The 19592-nt window shown below is 38.4% G+C and overlaps 5 protein-coding genes across 6 annotated transcripts; 2 read left to right on the plus strand and 3 right to left on the minus strand.

Annotated features, from left to right (window-relative positions):
• Window positions 1-912: 912 nt before the first annotated feature.
• On the plus strand, window positions 913-1889 carry LOC139927437 (gamma-crystallin M2-like). The gene is made up of 3 exons (XM_071919575.1): window positions 913-933; window positions 1118-1360; window positions 1617-1889. Exons 1-3 carry the CDS (start codon window positions 925-927, stop codon window positions 1887-1889), a joined length of 525 nt encoding a protein of 174 aa, XP_071775676.1. The 5' UTR covers window positions 913-924.
• Window positions 1890-4323: 2434 nt separating this feature from the next.
• Window positions 4324-5283, plus strand: LOC139927433 (gamma-crystallin M1-like). The gene is made up of 3 exons (XM_071919571.2): window positions 4324-4332; window positions 4514-4765; window positions 5008-5283. Exons 1-3 carry the CDS (start codon window positions 4324-4326, stop codon window positions 5281-5283), a joined length of 537 nt encoding a protein of 178 aa, XP_071775672.1.
• Window positions 5284-11701: 6418 nt separating this feature from the next.
• LOC139927443 (gamma-crystallin M3-like) lies at window positions 11702-12551 on the minus strand. 2 transcript variants are annotated; one of them, XM_071919580.1, is made up of 3 exons: window positions 12537-12551; window positions 12173-12412; window positions 11702-11980 (listed from the first exon to the last, which is right to left on the minus strand). In XM_071919580.1, the coding sequence occupies exons 1-3, from the start codon at window positions 12549-12551 to the stop codon at window positions 11702-11704; spliced, it is 534 nt and encodes a 177-aa protein (XP_071775681.1). The 2 variants fall into 2 exon arrangements, with proteins under 2 accessions (XP_071775681.1, XP_071775683.1); XM_071919582.1 differs by lacking the exon at window positions 12537-12551 and having other exon boundaries at window positions 12173-12436.
• A 2786-nt stretch (window positions 12552-15337) lies between these two features.
• LOC139927444 (gamma-crystallin M3-like) lies at window positions 15338-16292 on the minus strand. The gene is made up of 3 exons (XM_071919583.1): window positions 16281-16292; window positions 15801-16043; window positions 15338-15613 (listed from the first exon to the last, which is right to left on the minus strand). The coding sequence occupies exons 1-3, from the start codon at window positions 16290-16292 to the stop codon at window positions 15338-15340; spliced, it is 531 nt and encodes a 176-aa protein (XP_071775684.1).
• Window positions 16293-18479: 2187 nt separating this feature from the next.
• Window positions 18480-19232, minus strand: LOC139927448 (gamma-crystallin M3-like). The gene is made up of 3 exons (XM_071919587.1): window positions 19203-19232; window positions 18844-19086; window positions 18480-18755 (listed from the first exon to the last, which is right to left on the minus strand). The coding sequence occupies exons 1-3, from the start codon at window positions 19230-19232 to the stop codon at window positions 18480-18482; spliced, it is 549 nt and encodes a 182-aa protein (XP_071775688.1).
• Window positions 19233-19592: the final 360 nt, after the last annotated feature.

Here is a 19592-nt window from a genome sequence, read left to right on the forward strand (position 1 = left end):
CTCCTTTTTCCATCTGTATGGAAAGTAACAGAGGTCCAACAACAGTGCACAACACAGCCAGCACCTTCCAGGATAGAAGAATATGAATGAGTATATGTTCTTCTATAGTGAAAACACACAATTCAAACATAAGCTGAACAAGCAGCTCAGTCAAGTGAACACCAAAGTGCTAAAAATAATAGTCATGACTTGCTGTATATTGACCTAAATCTGAGACCACAGAGGCAAATTTACAGTATAATATTAGTGCAGAAAGCTTCACAGAGTCAAACATGGCCGTGATAGAGCAAGGGAATTGTAGTCCATTAAGTCCAAACTGCCAGATACTGGGACACAGACACTGTGCTAGGACTCCATTGCCGGACAGAAGAAGCTTAAGCTGGAGTGATGTTATTAAAGTTGACACGAACTGGCATCACCAATAATGGTCACATACATTCACATACACATACAGGTCACATACATTGTATTGGTGTATACTATACAGTATAAATTATAACAAATTCTTTATGTCTAGTGTAGCATACAGATTAATAGTTCAGTATACACTTACTTATTTGCATACAGTAGGGTTGCTAATGCAGACCAGTGGGGAGAGTGAATGGCTTCCTGCTCCGTTACGCAACATATTTAATGCGAAAGGGTGTTCCATATTGTTCTGTAGCCATTGTCCACTGGATGTGTGGATACCATACTAGTCTTTTCCTTTGTCCATGCATGTCAAAACACCAAACCAGTTAATTATTTATCCTTTTTTCAAATACAAATCCATATTTCTGACCCAATGTTGTGCTGTAACAAAAAGGTAAACATGTGCCAGTAGCCTTCAGTATAACTATGTGAAAATTTGAATAACAATACATTGTTTGTCAAGAGGTAGTATAAAAAGCACTGAAAACATGGGGAATCTCTCCAACGGAGACCATGGGCAAGGTAAGTACTTTTTTTCCTCTCTGCTCAAATAAAATTTAAACTGCCACTATCCTGACACTCTGCTCTCTGCATGTTTTATGTGGAACACACAACTTTATTCTTTTTCTCTTTGTGCTGAAGCCTATTATTTGGCCGTGTTCACACCTATTGCTCATGACACTTAGAACTTTTATTCCCGACACAGATTATCTTTTACGAGGACAGGAACTTCCAAGGTCGGAGCTATGAGTGCAGCAATGACTGCACAGACCTTCACTCGTACTTCAGCCGCTGCAACTCCATCCGGGTGGAGAGCGGCTGCTTCATGATCTATGAGCGTCCCAACTACATGGGCCATCAGTACTTCATGAGGAGGGGAGAGTATCCTGACTACCAGAGATGGATGGGATTCAGTAGTTGTATCCGCTCATGCCGAATGATTCCAATGGTAAGCATTTATTTTGGAGAACAGACATGAAAGTGAGAGGACTGAGTAAGAGTAACTCCAGAATAACTCTTATCTTTGAGTCTATGTTAAACTCAAAGGATGATGATGAGTTATTACATACTAAAAATTCTGCTATGTGAACATGATCTTGTGATGACAGTGTCCTTTGTAAAGTAAAGTTTTGCTTGTCTTTATCTTATAGTTTCACAAGAGGTCAGACTGTACTTTGATTGTTCTTTTTCTACTGGTCCCGCAGTACCGTGGTTCATATAGGATGCGTATCTATGAGAAGGCCGACTTCAGCGGTCACATGATGGAGTTCATGGATGACTGTCCCTGTGTGTCTGACCGTTTCCATCATCGCCATGTCTACTCCTGTAATGTTATGAATGGCTACTGGATCTTCTATGAGTACCCCAACTACCGAGGCAGACAGTACTTCATGAGACCCGGGGAGTACAGGAGGTACCGCGAATGGTGCGCCACCTGCGCCATCGTCGGCTCCTTCAGGAGGGTCACTGATTTTTAGCCATTAAGCTAACACCTGCTGTAAATATCAACCACTTAGTTTATTAAAGATGTTGAATTTTTAACCTGCTTTGTGAATGTATTCTCTTTGATTTGTCTGAGTTGTCCAAATGTGTCAAAACCAATTAAGGGTGTATTAGTAATACTATCATTGTCTGGTCTTGAATAAATGGAGGGAAGTATATAAAAACAATTCAAGGGAATACTGGCAACATTTTGATTTTCTGAGTAAAACACATTATGAGTTTTGTTTATAATGAGAGCCTCTGAGTTGAGATGGCTCATAGAGCAGGACCTTACCTTCAGTTTTTGTGTCATGAAACAGTCTAAATGCACAAGCACAACCCCTTTACCCCAATCCATCTCTTTAATCCTGAGTGTCAAGTCTTTGGTATGATTTGGCTAGGGACCGGACCCCAACTGTTCAGATCAGGGTGGACACTCTAACTACTAGGCCACTGTTACGGTTGTTTAAAATGTATTTATCATTTGTTACTGATTTAAAACTGTATATCTGATAATAAAGAGTCAATGAGACCCAGTGCATATGGTCAGATATAGAGCAATACATAATTTGCAATGATTAAATCTATATCTTTAGGAAGATGAAACAGGACAACAAAAGAACAACTGAACTGAGCTCACACTAACAGATGTATCTCCTCAAAGCAACTTCTGATTTATTAAGGTCCTGTATAAACCATAATAGGCATAAATGAATGTCTTTGGTTTTGCATGAATTTTACACTTAACTTTATATAGTCATCAATACATTTTTAAGAGAAGTATTAGCTTAAGCATTACATTAACACTAATCTTTCTATATTGCATTAGCTACCTAAGCTGCATCGTATAACTATGCTTAACAATCACCAAGACAAAACCAGGTAACGCTTTATTTTCCGGGTCCGCAATTTCCTAATAATTTCCTAGAAAGGAACTGTTAATTTCTTAGGAAGTTTCCTGGAAAGAACCATGAAATTATGGATTAATTATAGGGAAAATAGAGAAAGAGTTCAATGGTAGTTGGTAGTACCTCCAATTTCCTCTGTTGTTTCCAAGACAGAACCATGAATGATGTAGCAGTTATATAGAAAATTAGAAATTAACTAAAATGAATTAAGAATTCAACAAATAACTATATTATATAATTATATGAATAATGACTTCTGCCTCTGACCTCTGCCTATTATTTTTCCAATAAATAGTTTATAGTTTTGCAGTTCTTTCCAGGAAATTCTTTTAGAAATGTACAGTATCTTATCGACTTCACCTTCACTGATTACATTTTCTGTATAACTACTAATAATTTCATAATTTCACATATTTCACACATAATTTCATCGTTCTTTCCAGGAAACTGTAAAAAAAAAAAAAAAAAAGAAAGAAAAGAAAAAGAAAAAGAAAATTAAGAGTTCCTTTCTAGGAAATTATTAGGAAATTGTGAACCCAGAAAATAAAGCGTTACCTGAACCATTACATTTATACATACATTTATGGTATTCACATAGCAGTATAAGCACTGTGATTGTCAAAAAACTACTTTGCTTTATTTAGAATGAGGAAGATTAGCTGCACTCTGAATTTAAACTGAAATAAAGTCCTTTTCACAATATCTCTAGTATAACTGCAATGTTCTTTCATTAATTGGTGCTGATTTCATATAATACTTTCTTTCTGTATGTTACTCTAAAATAGTTTGCATGAGGTGTAGTGCCATCAAATGGGTATTTACCTTGAAACAATGTATTTTATAGCCTATTCATCTCTTAATGTAATTGTTACACAGCAAAAGTTTATTCCTATTCAACCTCTAATGTAATTCCAGTCATGCCTGGCCAACTGGCACTCCTTCATGACAATAAATGTATACAGTAAATCTACACCATTAAACAAATTAATCAAATTTACAGCAGACGATTGTCTTTAGCGTATCCTAATTTCTTCAAGATGATTTAACTAAGATTGCATACCAAGAGATTCTTTTAATTCACATTCATTAAAATTGTGTTGTACATATGATCAATGAGGGAAAAAATATTGTAGCATACTGATATTAAGTGAGTATTTTATAACTGAAATTCTTTTTAATTAGGGTCTCCCATGGGTTTGACGGAGATATGGCCTGATGTCACGCCGTTTCCATCAGTGATGACCATATGCAGAGAACTTTCTGACTGAGAATGGTACACACACAAAGGTTATGCTTATAATAGACAATGGAGGTTATCGCTGCCAGAAATGTATGGATGGAAAACCATTGTTACACATTTATAGACCCTGTTCAGCAAAAGTCATACTGCTAATTCATCAGCTTTTCAGATTTGAATAACAACACATCATGGCCCCTGGGCTTTTGTATAAAATGACCCTGGAGTCATGGAGTTGGCAGAGCAAGTTGAACCATCCACTGTGGAACCACCTAAACCACCATCATGGGCAAGGTAATGGGATGTTGCTTTACGTTTTCACGTTTTCACATATTTTACATTTCTAATGAATAATATATTTTTTTTTTATTTACTTCTCAATTCAGTTTATTTTAGTTAACTAATACAAATACATTTTAGTTTACTTTCAAAACCCTGTAGCCATTTTACAATGGAATTCTGCTCTCCATTTCAGATTGTTTTCTACGAGGACAGGAACTTCCAGGGTCGTTCCTATGAGTGCATGAGCGACTGCTCTGACATGTCCTCCTACCTGAGCAGGTGCCACTCCTGCAGGGTGGAGAGCGGCTGCTTCATGGTCTATGAGCGTCCCAACTTCATGGGCCAGCAGTTCTTCATGAGGAGGGGAGACTACCATGACATGCAGCGCATGATGAGCATGGGAATGATGTTTGACACCATCAGGTCCTGCAGAATGATCCCCTATGTAAGATACCTCATCTAACTTTCAGTTTATTTGCATTGTTTGTGCTTGCCTTTTGTTTATCCTAGGTTGATGATAAATCTATTGTCAAAGTTTCAACGCAACATTGTGTACTCACTTGTATAGATGAATCAACATATCTGAAAAAGAGATATATCACGACCACAGCTAAAGTGTGAAGGCCCTACTCAAAATTGACTAAAATGTAGTAATGGCCATAACATTTTCCCTGAATTGCATTACAGCACAGAGGCCAGTTCAGGATGAGGATCTACGAGAGGGAGAACTTCGGTGGTCAGATGAATGAGCTGATGGACGACTGTGACAACATCATGGATCGTTACCGTATGAACGACTGCATGTCCTGCAACGTGATGGACGGCCACTGGCTGATGTACGAGCAGCCCCACTACAGAGGCAGGATGATGTACATGAGGCCTGGAGAGTACAGGAGCTTCAGGGACATGGGCTGGAGCGGCAGCAGGTTCATGAGCATGAGGCGCATCACTGATATGTGCTAAGACATCTGTATTTGACTGAAGAAAATAAATATGAAGTGTAATTCATAACCATGATTTGTCAAGCACTTTCCTTTCGTGGTTTGTCCTTAATTACACAAGAATAACCAGAACAATGAACAGACTGAAAGCCCACTAAGAATAGAGTGTGTGGCCACCAGTTACTCTATGTTTCAAAAATAGTAGAGGGTGAGCACTACCTGCTTGTTAACTAAGCACTCTTTTTCAATGGGGCTGTCTTTGGATTCCTGAGTCCAAAGTCTAAAGCATCCATCTCTTAGGACAAAACATCCCCCAACCCTTTGTCCAATGCATTGGTCTGGAGAACAAAGGGGAGAGAAAACATAGGTGCACAGAAGAGCAGTCCCTCACAAAGGGTTTCTTTCACCCTGACAAAAACCCACTGACACTGCCGCATCCACTGGACTGAGGCATCTTTCATGGTGTGGTTGGTCAAGGGGCTGGTCAGCTCAGAGTATAAACCTACACAAATAACAAGCCATTTTGGACTTAGACCCAAATGGCACACTTCTTTGGGTTGTGTGAAGCTGTGAAGCCCAACTATCTAGTACAGCCCTCAGTTGCTGCATATGTCACTGCCAATCATTACTGAAGATGATGATGTCATCTCGAGCCATATGCGCTGTAATGGCGCAAAACTCTAAACAAAGCAGGGGCTCCAAACAGCCCGAATGGACGAGTGACCAACTGGTGTAAACTGTGCAGAGTGCCATTTTTCCCTTGAACTTAGGTATTCAAGGGAATCTGCTAAAGCATTTGGTCAATTGCAGTGTTGAGTAAAATTGAGCATCGCTGAACTGATCCAGGAGTTTGTCAATTCTGGGCATTTGATGGATGTCAATCTTGGAAACTTTGCCTTGAGGTAACAGAAACAGATAGATCCATCAGGTTGGGCACAAGCATAATGGGGCTTTTCCATTTGACTCTTGGATGAACCCCATCTTCAGCATTGCCTTCAAATACGCCTGAACCATTGTTTTTCTTGTTTTCAGGCAACCGATAAAGTTGGCTGTGGACTATGGCCGTAAGAATCTCAGTGTGACTGGGCAAAGATGAAAATATGTCTGAGAATTCTCTCTGCAACGGGGCCACCCCTGCTTTCTGGCTCGGTAAGATCATCATAGCAAAGGACCTAATTCTAATTTGGGAGATTTTGGTACCTCTAGTCCCAAGTCGCTTCTCACTCAGTCACTATAATGGCCAAAAAAACAGGTACCACCTTAGTCCAAGCCCTCCACATCCCCCACTCTCCATGTGACCATAAACGGTCTTTATGACTTGTGAATAATGTGGAGATGGCGGTGAGGCTAGGGCTGGGGATTAAGTCATGTTGGCACTACCGCCTACAAAAACATGTTAAGACATTCAATGCCAAAGTTTGGTACTTTAATGGTTAATCTTACATCATCTTTCACCCAATCATCATACCTGTTCAAAAACCTTAAGTGACTGCTGATATAGTCACTTATCCATGCGTCACTACACCTTCATCCCTTGGTTTGCTTGAAGTAAGTAGACAATGCCACAGAAACAATAAGGTCTAAAATTCATGGTAAAAGCACGTAATGCAGTATATGAGACAAGAAAACACCTCAAACTGAATGCAGCACTTAATAGTCCACAATGAAGCATAGAGCTTGTAGCATTGAGCTGTACTGTATGGCAAAACATTTTTTTTACACCATGTTAAACCTCATTTTGCATAAATGCATAGAAAATAGCCGTTAATATAGTATTGTTGACAGTTCTAAATGTATAATAAGGTCTTGAATCTGATTTTTTTTGATTAAGCCAAAGTGTTATTTTGTTTTATATGATAAAATTGCACTTCACACAAATAAATACTTTGTAAGGGCTTGTTTTATAGTGTTAAAGTGAAGAAGAAAAATAAATACATAATAAACTTGTGTAAGGAGGGAAGTTATTTTTTGGCATTTCTGCTTTATTAGTCACAGTAGAGAGAGAGACAGGAAAGGATTCAAACCTGTGCCGCTGTGATTACGCTCTTGCTAAGCTTTGAAACTGCAGTGGCTAATCTATGGCTGACAATAAAAACATTTTTTTTGCCAGCAATTATTTTATTTATAACCAGATTGAGCTAGCAGAGCATTTTTGTGTAACAGTTGTGGGATTTATTAAGTTTGCCCAATGCTAACAAAATGGCGCTCTCACACCTCGTATTGAGTATGCTCACTGTGTTACAGTCTCAGTGTGTGTGTTTGCAGCTGCAGTGGCTAATCTATGCATGACAAAAAATATTTTTGCTGGCAAATTTAGTTTGGTCAATGCTAACAAAACATTTTGGCAAACTACTTTGTTATACTGAATGACAGCTAACCTGCCAGAGTGCAGCAATATAATAGAGTGGATCTATTCCTCTTGACAATATGTTGGGTGACAGATGTGGTTATCCTGATTATTCCAGGACTGTAGTAACTTCAACTACAACAGTTGATAATGCACAGCGAGGCGCTGTGGGACTGTACAGTATCTGTACTTCTATGTATTTGTTCGTCTATGAACAAGTAGAGTGAGTGTGGAAGTCGAAAGTACGACTTGCTATGCGTTCAGGTGGTTTTGGTCAAAAACTACCATAAATATGGACTGAAATTACTAATTATCGGTGGTTGGACAGAGCATCCTGGCATAGTTTAGCTAGCTAGCAATAACGTTACTACTGCAGCAGTGCATATTAAGGTTTAGTCTGATGGTTGAAAAATTAACTGGTTGCGCAGTATCCATTGTAAACAATATGGCTTATTTTTCATAGCCAAGTAAACAAAGCTAGCTAGCGTCTTGTTTTAAATTCTTTTTTGGGGGGTTTTCTGCTTTATTGGACAGTCACAGTAGAGAGGGAAGACAGGGCAGATAGAGGTTTGAACAGTGCCGCTACGATTAGCCCCATTATCATTTCTTTTAATCTGTTTTTTAAAAAGTAGTTTGATCCTGCTGGCTGTTGGTGGACTGTAACAATAATGACATTGCCTAGGAAGGCTGTCTCAAAAGATTTATTTCTCTGCTACCTAAAGTCAAACAAGGAACCATATTTGGAAGGTTCCTATGGAAGTAGGAAGTGTCTGAATGAGATAAAGCCATAGAATAAATACATAGAAAACAACACTAAACCAGTTTTAATGATGATAGTCTCATTTTTCCAATGTAGGTGCCCTGGAATTGCTGACAGGAAACAATCACAGGCCTCCATCCACGTGGCCTACAGCCACTATGCAATTGAAATCAATTTGAGAATGATGTAAGGTAAATATTCTACAAGAGTTTCTTTTAGTCGAGAAAACTATAAAAACATTATATGATAGTCAAAAACAATTTGGCTATTATTACATAATCCCTTATGGAAAGAAAACATGAGATAAGTAATATGTTATCAGATATGAAGGTATTATCACATTTTTGGTATGTGACACCATGAAAATTACACATAAGACACACACGCAATAAGCATGTGAAAAAATGAAAACATCATACTCAGTCTCAAAATGATTACGGTAACATGACACTGGATCTTAATGAATAACCTGTAGAAATCACCATCATTTAAAGAGAAACAATGATCAGCTCCATTGGGATGGTGTCTTGACTACAGTGCATAACATGTAACAGCAACATGAGCGCAGTGTGTAGCAGACATTTTGTGGAGCCTTTATATTGGGATACTTCATCAGAACTAGATATACAAATAATCTCATAAAATGCTGGGCAAGACAAGAGCTTCTGCTATCTTGAACTCCAATATCATTGGGCAAAAAGGCAGACTTTTCATAAGATGTTAGAAGGCTAGCATTGTGTTATAATGCAGTTTGTAATCATAGAAAAAACCCAAAACAAAAGCAGTCATTATCATCAAACACGATTGTTTTTTTTTCTCTTTTATTAATAACCCAGTTCAAAGTATCAATTTTACATTTTATTAAATTTATTCATACACATACGCATCATTTATACAAAGCAATATCTTCACTTTATTAAACATAAATTTTGGTCAGAGGCCCAGTGGCAGTCTACTTATGTACACTGAATATCCATTTTCCGGTCAGTCTCAACTGTAACAATCACAAAAAAATATAGAACATGTGAGGATGATGGACAGCTGTCTACTCTAACTGACAAAAATCAAACATAAATTTTACTGAGCTAACAGAAATAAAGCTATGGCCTGGATTGACCGATTTTCACAGTATATCATAAATGATATTGTTCCTCTATCGTCCCTCAGGTTGAGTGAATGTTACGCTGGATGGAACCGATCTTGGGATTTGTAGTCCCAGGATGTCAGGAAGTTCAAAGAAGGGCCAGCAGCCATTCATAGCGATTGGATGTCATCGTAGAGGAAGTGATAACAAGGGGAGGGACAGTCAACTGAAAACCCCTTCACCTGGCCACCAAAGTCTGAGTGCTTGTAGATCCTCACTCGATCTGTGAGGTCCTTAATTCTATGGATAAGTGTGAGAGAAGGAGATTGCGTTAATATCGGTATCTCCATATCTCAACCGTTGCACCCAGCTTTACACGCATTGGGGCATTAGTGCACATTTCATGCAACAGGAATTGTTAAAGCCTATTCATTTCTGATAATTTGAGTAGTCTCCCCAATTCCTGAATTTTGCTATCCCATGACATTGGGTGCCCATAGACCACCCAGCACCCACTCTTCACGGCTGAAATGGAAGTGCAGGTCAGCACAGTTGCTGCTACACTCATAAGAAGTTTCTGGAAGTTTCTGTCCTCATAGAAGATAATCTATAAAATATTTTATCATGGAACATTATATGATAGATGAACCATGTTTATTGGCTATGGCACAGGCTATTTTGTTGTCAACTGAAATGGCTCAGACAACAGTGTGACCCTCTCAATCTGCTATTGTTCTCTCAAGCAAACCATTTACTAAACTCTGGAGGACAAAAGATTTCTCTCGCAAAACAACATGCCTTACCTTTCCTATTGTGTCACACTGCAATTCTGATAGGCGAGCGCGGCTCTTTTATATCCTCTTGGAATACAAACATTGTTATGTTAATCAATTGACTTTGGATGTCAGCCGTTTTGAAAAGCTGGCACGGCTGCCAAATTACAAAAGATATTTTGTTTTACTTGTCAGCAGAGAGAATCCCTATTTTGTTATAAACAAAGACGTGTCAAGGCTGAAACACTTCTATGTGTGAACCAATGATATGAATTACTACATGTATCTAATGAATGTGCGCACCCAATATCTGGAAACACATGCTCTTTAAACAAATTGTAACCACAGTTGTGCTACAAAACACAAGTATTCAACTTGACTAATCCATTTATTACTATTTATTATTATTATATTAATTGGCTGTTGAGAGATTGACAAAGGGACTAAAAGTAAACTTAACTACTACTGTTGAGAAGGGTATAGAACATGCTCAGCCAGACTGTGTTCATGCCTTTTACAGGCTTAGTTGAGCCAAAGCCAAAGTAAAAGTAACCAGTGTGGCTGACAACACTGTAAGTTTGACTCCACCTAGAGGTTTTGCCCAAGAGTAGCATGTTTTACATAAGAGCAGCCTGCATTATCTGAGAATAAACAACTAAACACAGCATGTTTCCCCAATATCTACTTATACCTCTTCAATTTTTACATTCTACACTTATTTCTGATATTTTCTAATAACTGGTGTGTTTCTGACTTACTGAACTTTAGTTTAGACCCAGGATGGGCCACCACGTGCCATGGAAGGCCAAGAGTCTGCAGGTTTTCATTCCAGCCAACCACTACAGCAGCAAATTTCACTGATTAGTTCCTCCTGTCTGGTTGAAGGTGCGCTAATCGGTGAAATTACCTGGTGAGGTCTTAGAAATAAAATTCCTCTACCTGAGTTACAGTACCATTACATTTATCACCTACGTGTAAATCTGCTATTTTACATTCAATGTAAATGATAAACGCAGAATGTTAGCTTGACAAATTTGTAGAATATCTAACAAACCTGATATTTGCACTAAATAGCCGACAATACAGTTTTTCCTTGTTATCCATAATTGGTATATAGAGTAGATATTTGAAGAATGGGAAAGGTGTCAATATAAGGACTAGTTATTGAAATTAACTTAACAATTTTAACTTGGTTTTGCTTAACCCTGTAGAGCACTGAAAAACAAGCTGATATGATAAATGGGATAGTGCTGCCATCTCATGGTGTGAAGTGTAGTCGCCTTTTAAACCACTCATGTCAATTTTAATAGTGTGTGTTTAGATGAGTTCAGGTTGTACTATCTTGCCATTAAACGAGCTCTTAAATGCACAGCTATCAATTGACATCCTTTCAGGTCAATGAGTTACAAGTAACTGAGGAAACCATTTAAAAGAGAGTAGATTTTATTTTAACTCTTCCTTTTATACACTGGTGCTCTAATAACAGGAGTCCATGATGCGCCTCATGCTCATGAACCTGTTGCCGCTCCAGCCCATGTCCCTGAAGTTCCTGTACTCTCCAGGCCTCATGTACATCATCCTGCCTTTGTAGTGGGGCTGATCGTACATCAGCCAGTGGCCGTCCATCACGTTGCAGGACATGCAGTCGTTCATACGGTAACGATCCATGATGTTGTCACAGTCGTCCATCATCTCATGCATCTGACCACCGAAGTTCTCCCTCTCGTAGATCCTCATCCTGAACTGGCCTCTGTGCTGTAAATTGACAAATGTGAAGAGCCATAAATGATCAACATAAGACACTGCAATCATTGTACAAATATAATATTATACTGCTATCGCTAGGTTTTGTTACTTTTTCAGTTTTTCTAAATTCAAGCTTCAATAGCTTTCCTTTGGTATAGCAGCTGAGATGGGGTTTCAAATTAGCAGAAAAAACTGATTTACCATAGGGATCATGCGGCAAGACCTGATGCAATCACTCATGCCCATACGCTGGTAGTCAGAGTACTCTCCCCTCCTAACAAAGTACTGGTTTCCCATGTAGTTGGAACGATCATAGACCATGAAGCAGCCGCTCTCCACCCTGCAGGAATGGCACCTGCTCAGGTAGGAGGACATGTCAGAGCAGTCGCTGCTGGTCTCATAGGAACGACCCTGGAAGTTCCTGTCCTCATAGAAGATGATCTGAAAACACAATAAAACCATTATGGTGAGTCTGAGTACTACAGATCTTACAACGTATGTCTTGCACCATACACCTTTTTTTTCAGACTAAACATCTTGGAAGACAAACAAAAGCTTCACACACCTTGCCCATGGTCATGGCTGCAGTTACAACTGTTTTGGCTCAAATGGACTGCACAGTTTTCTCTATGTCCCACTGTCTCTTTTATACCTGACCTGACACCCAAAGAATACATGACCCCTATTGTTCAAATTCCTGACAGAGCAATATGGAACAGAGGCCCCTGTGTACTGTACAATTCAAAGTGGCCTTCAACACATCATGATTTGCGGCGGTTGCATTTGTGAGACTCAGCTTTGTATTGTCCTTGTTGTTGAATAACAGTGAAAGTATGATTTTTTTATATAATTCTATAATTTTGTATAAATATACTTTTCTTTGGAGAGCTCAAAAAATTCACACCTTCATTATCTCCAATCATGGGGTTTTCTTTTTAAAAGTGCCACATCATAACACTGTGCAACTGCAAATTACAATTGTTTAAGGAGTTTATAGTTGGGCCTATGCTGTTACAGAGCAGTCCATTTTGTATTTAACAGCAGTGAGTTTGCTAATAGTGGACAAATAGAAGACTTTGCTTGCTGCAGTAGAATACCATGACATTGCACCTACACAAGGCTTACACTTAGTTCATCTCCCCAAGAATATCTGTCCTTAAAATCAATACTGCTAGCTTTAAATGCTGCCTGCTCAGCAGTTCAAAAGCAAACACTGAGTTTACTGGGTTTGGAAGGTGTGGAATTCTCTGTTGCAACTTCAAAGGTGGTGGCACGAGTACGAGCTCAGAGATTTTGCAATGGCTTCCTGGATTGAAAGGACAGCCATTGGAGTGGGAGTTCGGAAGCCAATTAGCAGAATTCATCTTTAAATTTTGCGGAATTCTATTTTTCTTCCATAGATGTGGCAGCATGAGGATCCACAGGAGCTGAGATGACCACACTGTCCAATGGCATACTTGTCAGTGTTGACAGTCCTCTTAGGGGCATGAAGATCTGAGAGGTGAGATGGCAAACTTAGCAGAGGCTCTAGCCTTGTTTGTTGCAATGTCTGAAGCCAGCTCACCACTGGGGTGTATAGAATCATTTTCACAACAATACATGTGATGGCAACAGCAACTCACACAGTTTGTGGTTACAAGATGTAATGTGACATGTTTGAGGAGAAATTAGTTATTCCTTTATGTCAAAGAGCAGTCTGAAGTGTTCCCTAGGCCTGCTGATCTCCATTTGAAGATCCAGCGATATTTTCCTGAGCCTCAAAAGGCCTTTTCATCTGCTACCATTTCACGTGGATGGAGGCCCGTGACAGTTTCCTGTCAGCCATTCCAGTGCACCTATTGGAAAATTAAGTTGGGCAGGTCTGTTGAACCTGCACTCTCTCCAAATGTCTTCTAAGTTACTTTAATTACCAAGGGTAAAAGTCTCTGACCTAAGCCATCGTCCTAGCTCTTTTTCTGATGATTGCTTGATATGTTGGCTCACTCTTGCTTGTAGCATGCTAGCTGATGTTGTTTGCTAGTAGCATGGTTGCTCTGGCTGTTTTGTTAGTAGCATGAGTGCTGGGATATTGATTTCTTAGCATGTTGATATATTGGCTTGTTTGTGTTTGTAGCATGCTATTTGACATAGTGTTTACTAGTAGCATGGCTGTTAGTATCTTTGCTGGAATATTGATTTCATAGCATGTTGATTTGGCTTGTTAGTGTTTGGTTGTTTATAGCATGGTAGCTGATATATTAGCATAGCTCTGGCTGAAAGATTACCGATATCTGACTGATATCCGTAATCTAATCTAATTCTAAGAACTTTCCCCAATGTGACTGCAAAATAACAATAATAATGATGACAATAAAAAACAATAATATTAACAACAGTAATAATAGTAATATAATAACTTATTTAAAAGCAGTTTACAAATTGTGTCACAGGAAGGCATAAAGACAGGAATAGTCAAATATATAAAGACTAGATAGAAATGGGAAACACAAAAAGAAAATAGGTTAGAATTATTAATTATTATTATTTCTCTTAATTTTCAAAATAAATGTATTGTGTACGTTATCAGTTGATGTTCTCATTAAGAATTATTTGTGAGGACCTCTTTTTTGATACTGCCTTCTTGTTGTCAACAACTGAGCATGAAGCTGTTGTATTTTGAAGAAGCAAAGACCAGAGCACCTCTGACTCAACTGCCCCTCCCAGAGTAATACTGCCGCAAGTGCATCAGAGAACCTCTGATGTCAGTCAGCCTGCAGTTTTGTGACTCTCCACAAAAAACAATCTAGTCATTAGATGTGGCTGTCACTCAGCTTTTTAGAAGACACACAACTATCACAGGGTAAGTCTACAATAGGATGTGAATATTCAATCTAGTCATAGCTGTAAAAATACACCCTGTCTATCATAGTATGTTGTGTTTTACATGAAAAATATATATTGTTTTAATTCAGCAAGTTAAACTACAACAACAGAAACTACTAGTACTATTACTAATCATGCAACTACTACCACAACTACAACAATTATCATCTAGAATTTCAAAACAAACATTATGTTAAATAAGGATAGCCTCCATACTGTACTGTGCTTGAGTATTTGAAATTGTAGTGGGAAACTGAAGTAATTATTGAGCAATAATACAATGTCTGGGCCATTTTTGTATTGTATTATTAGAATAATGTTTGAGGAGTGTTTGACTGCAGAGTTAAGGGTTACAAAGTTGTTTTGATCCTTTATATGCATTCTAGGATTAAATGTGATTTTGCAAATCCCAAACAGGAGAAAAAAGCATATCCCATACATTGAATATGAAAAGAAATGTTTTATTTCAGAATTTTGCTTTGTTCAACTGATTCATCTGTATAGTTAACAGGAGTCAGTGATGCGTCTGATGGAACTGAATCTTACTCCATCGTATCCCATATCCCTGAAGTTCCTGTACTCTCCAGGCCTCATGTACATCATCCTGCCTCTGTAGTTGGGCTGCTCGTACATCAGCCAGTGGCCGTCCATCACGTTGCAGGACATGCAGTCAGACATGTGGTAGCGGTCCTGGATGGACTCACAGTCATCCATCAGCTCGTTCATCTGGCCTCCAAAGTTCTCCTTCTCATAGATCCTTATTCTATAGGATCCTCTGTGCTGTTTAGAGAGAATGCAAAGATATAGTGAATCAGTTATTGTGACATCTACATGAAATTACATGATTGTAAGTGCACAGTGTTGCACCTGCACCTGTGGCACCTTAGCCAAGTCAGCTGTCGTGTGTGAAGTGCTTTGCCTATATTCCTTGACATTTGACTGTGCAGAGTGTCATGCATGGTCATACCGTGGGGATCATGCGGGAGGACCTGATGCAGTCATTGAAACCCATCATACGCTGGTAGTCAGAGTACTCTCCTCTCCTCAGGAAGTATTGCTGGCCCATGTAGTTGGGACGGTCGTACACCATGAAGCAGCCGCTCTCCACCCTGCAGGACTGACACCTGCTCAGATGGGAGGACATGTCAGCGCAGTCGCTGCTGGTCTCATAGGAACGACCCTGGAAGTTCCTGTCCTCGTAGAAGATGATCTAGGATCCAAGATAGTAAGTTCAGCATCAAATATTATTTTGAATGGTTACCAACCTCAACATTGCTGTTAATAGTATCATTACTGAATAATTTATTTAGAGTCCTGATAGTGCCACACAAAAGTATGCATCCATATAGTTAGATTTTGCACAATATAGCAAATAAATACAATAAAGCAATGAACAAGAACTTTATGAGTGCATTCTGTATGGTGAATAAATCTCCAATAAACCTACCTTGCCGAGCATGGTGGCTGATATAATGATTGATGCTGTAGCTATCCTATCTCGGATTGAAGCCTTTTTTATACCTAACGTGACATCCAAACAATCTATGGCACCATTGTATAGAAGTCGTGAGTCAGCAGCATGCAATGTTCAGTCCCACTGTTTGTGAATACTGATGGGAAAGGGTTATTATGTATACTCCCAGGGGCGCTATCATTCTAGACCAAATAGTCTCTGTACCTATCCTTTCAATTTTTGATTGCTTTGAATATTAACAAAATGCTTTAACTCTTCAAGGTGCAGTAGTAAAATACTGAGAAATTCTGAGATAGAAATTGCATGCCTGAATTTTTTTTTATTTTTTTTTATTTTTTTTTTTACAGTAGATGTATTGTAAACCTCCAGTTCAGTGCATTTATTATCACAAATTTAGAAACAAAAACAAATCAAAAAAATATTTCAAACAAAACTGTCCTTCATTTCTCTGTCTGAAGCAGCTACCTGTTTCAGTTGAGGCAAGCTTCCATTCGGCACTTCACCTGTCCATCAGTCACCTACAGCCAATTATCAGCACAATTCTTTACCCTAATAGACTCTCAAAAGGACAGTAATTTTCAAGCAGTCCTAAATCATAATAAATCATAAATCTCCCTTATCAAAGGTTCACTTTTACTTATGGACCTATACCCACACCACAACATTTTTCACATCTTTTTATAGCCTGGTTGTTTTATATTTGCACATTATTTGCACACAGCTAACTCTCCATGACAACAACAGCAGTGGTTGCTTAGAGATTTGTAACACAATGCCTCTATAATAAATCAGTGTTTGAAGCTCTACAATCAATGTTACTGTATATGCAATTATTTGGTATCATTTGAAAGACAAATTTTTTCATCTGCCATTTGAGCTAATGTTATTTATCAGATGAACACAGCAAATAATGGAGTTCTTAAAACTTGATCCAAAATCTTGTCTGTTAAAATGTACAGTATTATGTCATGCAAAAATGACTTTACAACCAATTATTAAAGGAGATGCATATTACACTGTGTCATGTGGTACTTGACAATAATATAGTTGATTTCACTTTAAGCAGTATGACAAATTTATGACGGTATGTGGTATGCCACTAACAAGACATTTAAATGTAAATGCATATTGTTAGTTTGTCATGACACTCATAACAGATTATTTGATGTCACTTTACTTTAGATAATACAATGAGTTGATTATTACTTTAGAAGACATTGTGACACACTAGTAAGAATTCCATACTTATAAACAAAAGAAATAGATTCCAGTGGAAAATACATCACTTATAACAGCCTCATAACCTGGTTATACCAGGTTTATAATGCATTATAGTGTATTATGACTTTTTCTGAAGCCATTATGATGTAATTACAATGTGTTTATTATGTTTCCTAAACAAATAAATATACATGTGTATTTTTTATTCTTTTCATGAAATGAAGTTTAAAGGAAAGATAATTGAAAATTATTGACATGATCTACATTTTGACCTTTTAAGTATTCCTCATTGATCGTTCATTTTATTACATAAAACCATTGTCAAAAGCTCATTTAAAAAGTGGTATTAGACTAATGATTTACCCTGCTGGGAATTTTTTATTCATATTAATCATTGATTATATTATTTTCAGGATTTTTTTTATGAATTAAGTAAACTATGCTGTGGGTTGAGTATTACTCAAAATTGTTTTGCCAAAGGCAACATTTTTTGTCATTATTAGAAGGAACATTTTTTATATATACTTAATACCTGATGTAAATGTAACTGCATATGCTGTTGTAAAGTTCAAAGTATAATTCCACATGCTCTGGTTTTTGGATTATTAGTATTTTTTTTTATTTCTAAATTAATTTATCTAGCACATATTAGTGATGCACCTCATGCTCATGAACCTCATGCTGCTCTTGCTTACCCCTCGGTAATCACAGCAGAATTTAAGTTTTTTAAACCATTTGGTGATATTTTAATTTAGGGGATATTTTTACTTTATGGACTTAATGGTGATAGACACAAATGCCTCTCAATTTCACACAAATCTCTCAGCTCCAGGAATTAGTTTAAATCTGCTTCTCTAAATATGTCATGACATGCTTCACATATTAACATATTAATTACAACAACACCAGAATTTAGAAAGTTATGCCATTTATTGATGTTAAAATGTACATTTAGCACATGTCCATGATACGCCTCATGCTCATGAACCTGCTGCCGCTCCAGCCCATGTCCCTGAAGTTCCTGTACTCTCCAGGCCTGAAGTACATCATCCTGCCTCTGTAGTGGGGCTGCTCGTACATCAGCCAGTGGCCGTCCATCACGTTGCAGGACATGCAGTCGTTCATACGGTAACGATCCATGATGTTGTCACAGTCGTCCATCAGCTCATGCATCTGACCACCGAAGTTCTCCCTCTCGTAGATCCTCATCCTGAACTGGCCTCTGTGCTGTTTGAGGAGAATAGGAAAGACATTAGTTCCCAGAATAACATGCCCATGTCTCTGTAAAATGTTGTTGAGGTTGTGTTATACCTACCATGGGAATCATACGGCAAGACCTGATGCCACCCTGCCATCCCCACATGCTCATGTAGTCGGCGTACTCTCCCCTCCTCATGAAGTACTGGTTTCCCATGTAGTTGGAACGGTCGTACGCCATGAAGCAGCCGCTCTCCACCCTGCAGGAGTGGCACCTGCTCAGGTAGGAGGACATGTCAGCGCAGTCGCTCATGCACTCATAGGAACGACCCTGGAAGTTCCTGTCCTCGTAGAAGATAACCTGAAAAAAGAGGGATATATTAGTTTAGATTTTGCGTTGACAGTAAAAAGATAAACATAATTTGATATAGCAAGTTTATTCTATTCTATATATTTTAATATTATTAGGCTGCTCACCTTTCCCATGCTCATGCCGGTGGTAGTCATTCTTGTTGGTGAGCTGTTGTTGTTGCTGCTGCTGCTGCTGCTGCTGCACTGCTGTCCTGTTGGGTTTAACCCTAACTTTTATACCTGACCAAACCCTAAAGAATCTGTGGCCCCCCATTGTGTAAACCCCTGACCCAGCAACACGGTATAGAGGCCTGTAGAGGGCTGTGTTACTATGCATACATCCACGTGACTGGGCCTCGAAGACTTTAGAATTTTTTTTCTCCCTTTTGACCAGATAATACAATACCTTTTTTCTAAATTCTACACAGTGGTTATAGGTCTATGCCAGTGTATTGACCTCATGTGAGAGGCAGTGCAATTTTGTGTTTATGTCCATTACACCTGATGATAAATTAT

The sequence above is a fragment of the Centroberyx gerrardi genome, chromosome 10 (genome assembly GCF_048128805.1).
Source record: "Centroberyx gerrardi isolate f3 chromosome 10, fCenGer3.hap1.cur.20231027, whole genome shotgun sequence".
NCBI classification, from domain to species: Eukaryota; Metazoa; Chordata; class Actinopteri; order Beryciformes; family Berycidae; genus Centroberyx; species Centroberyx gerrardi.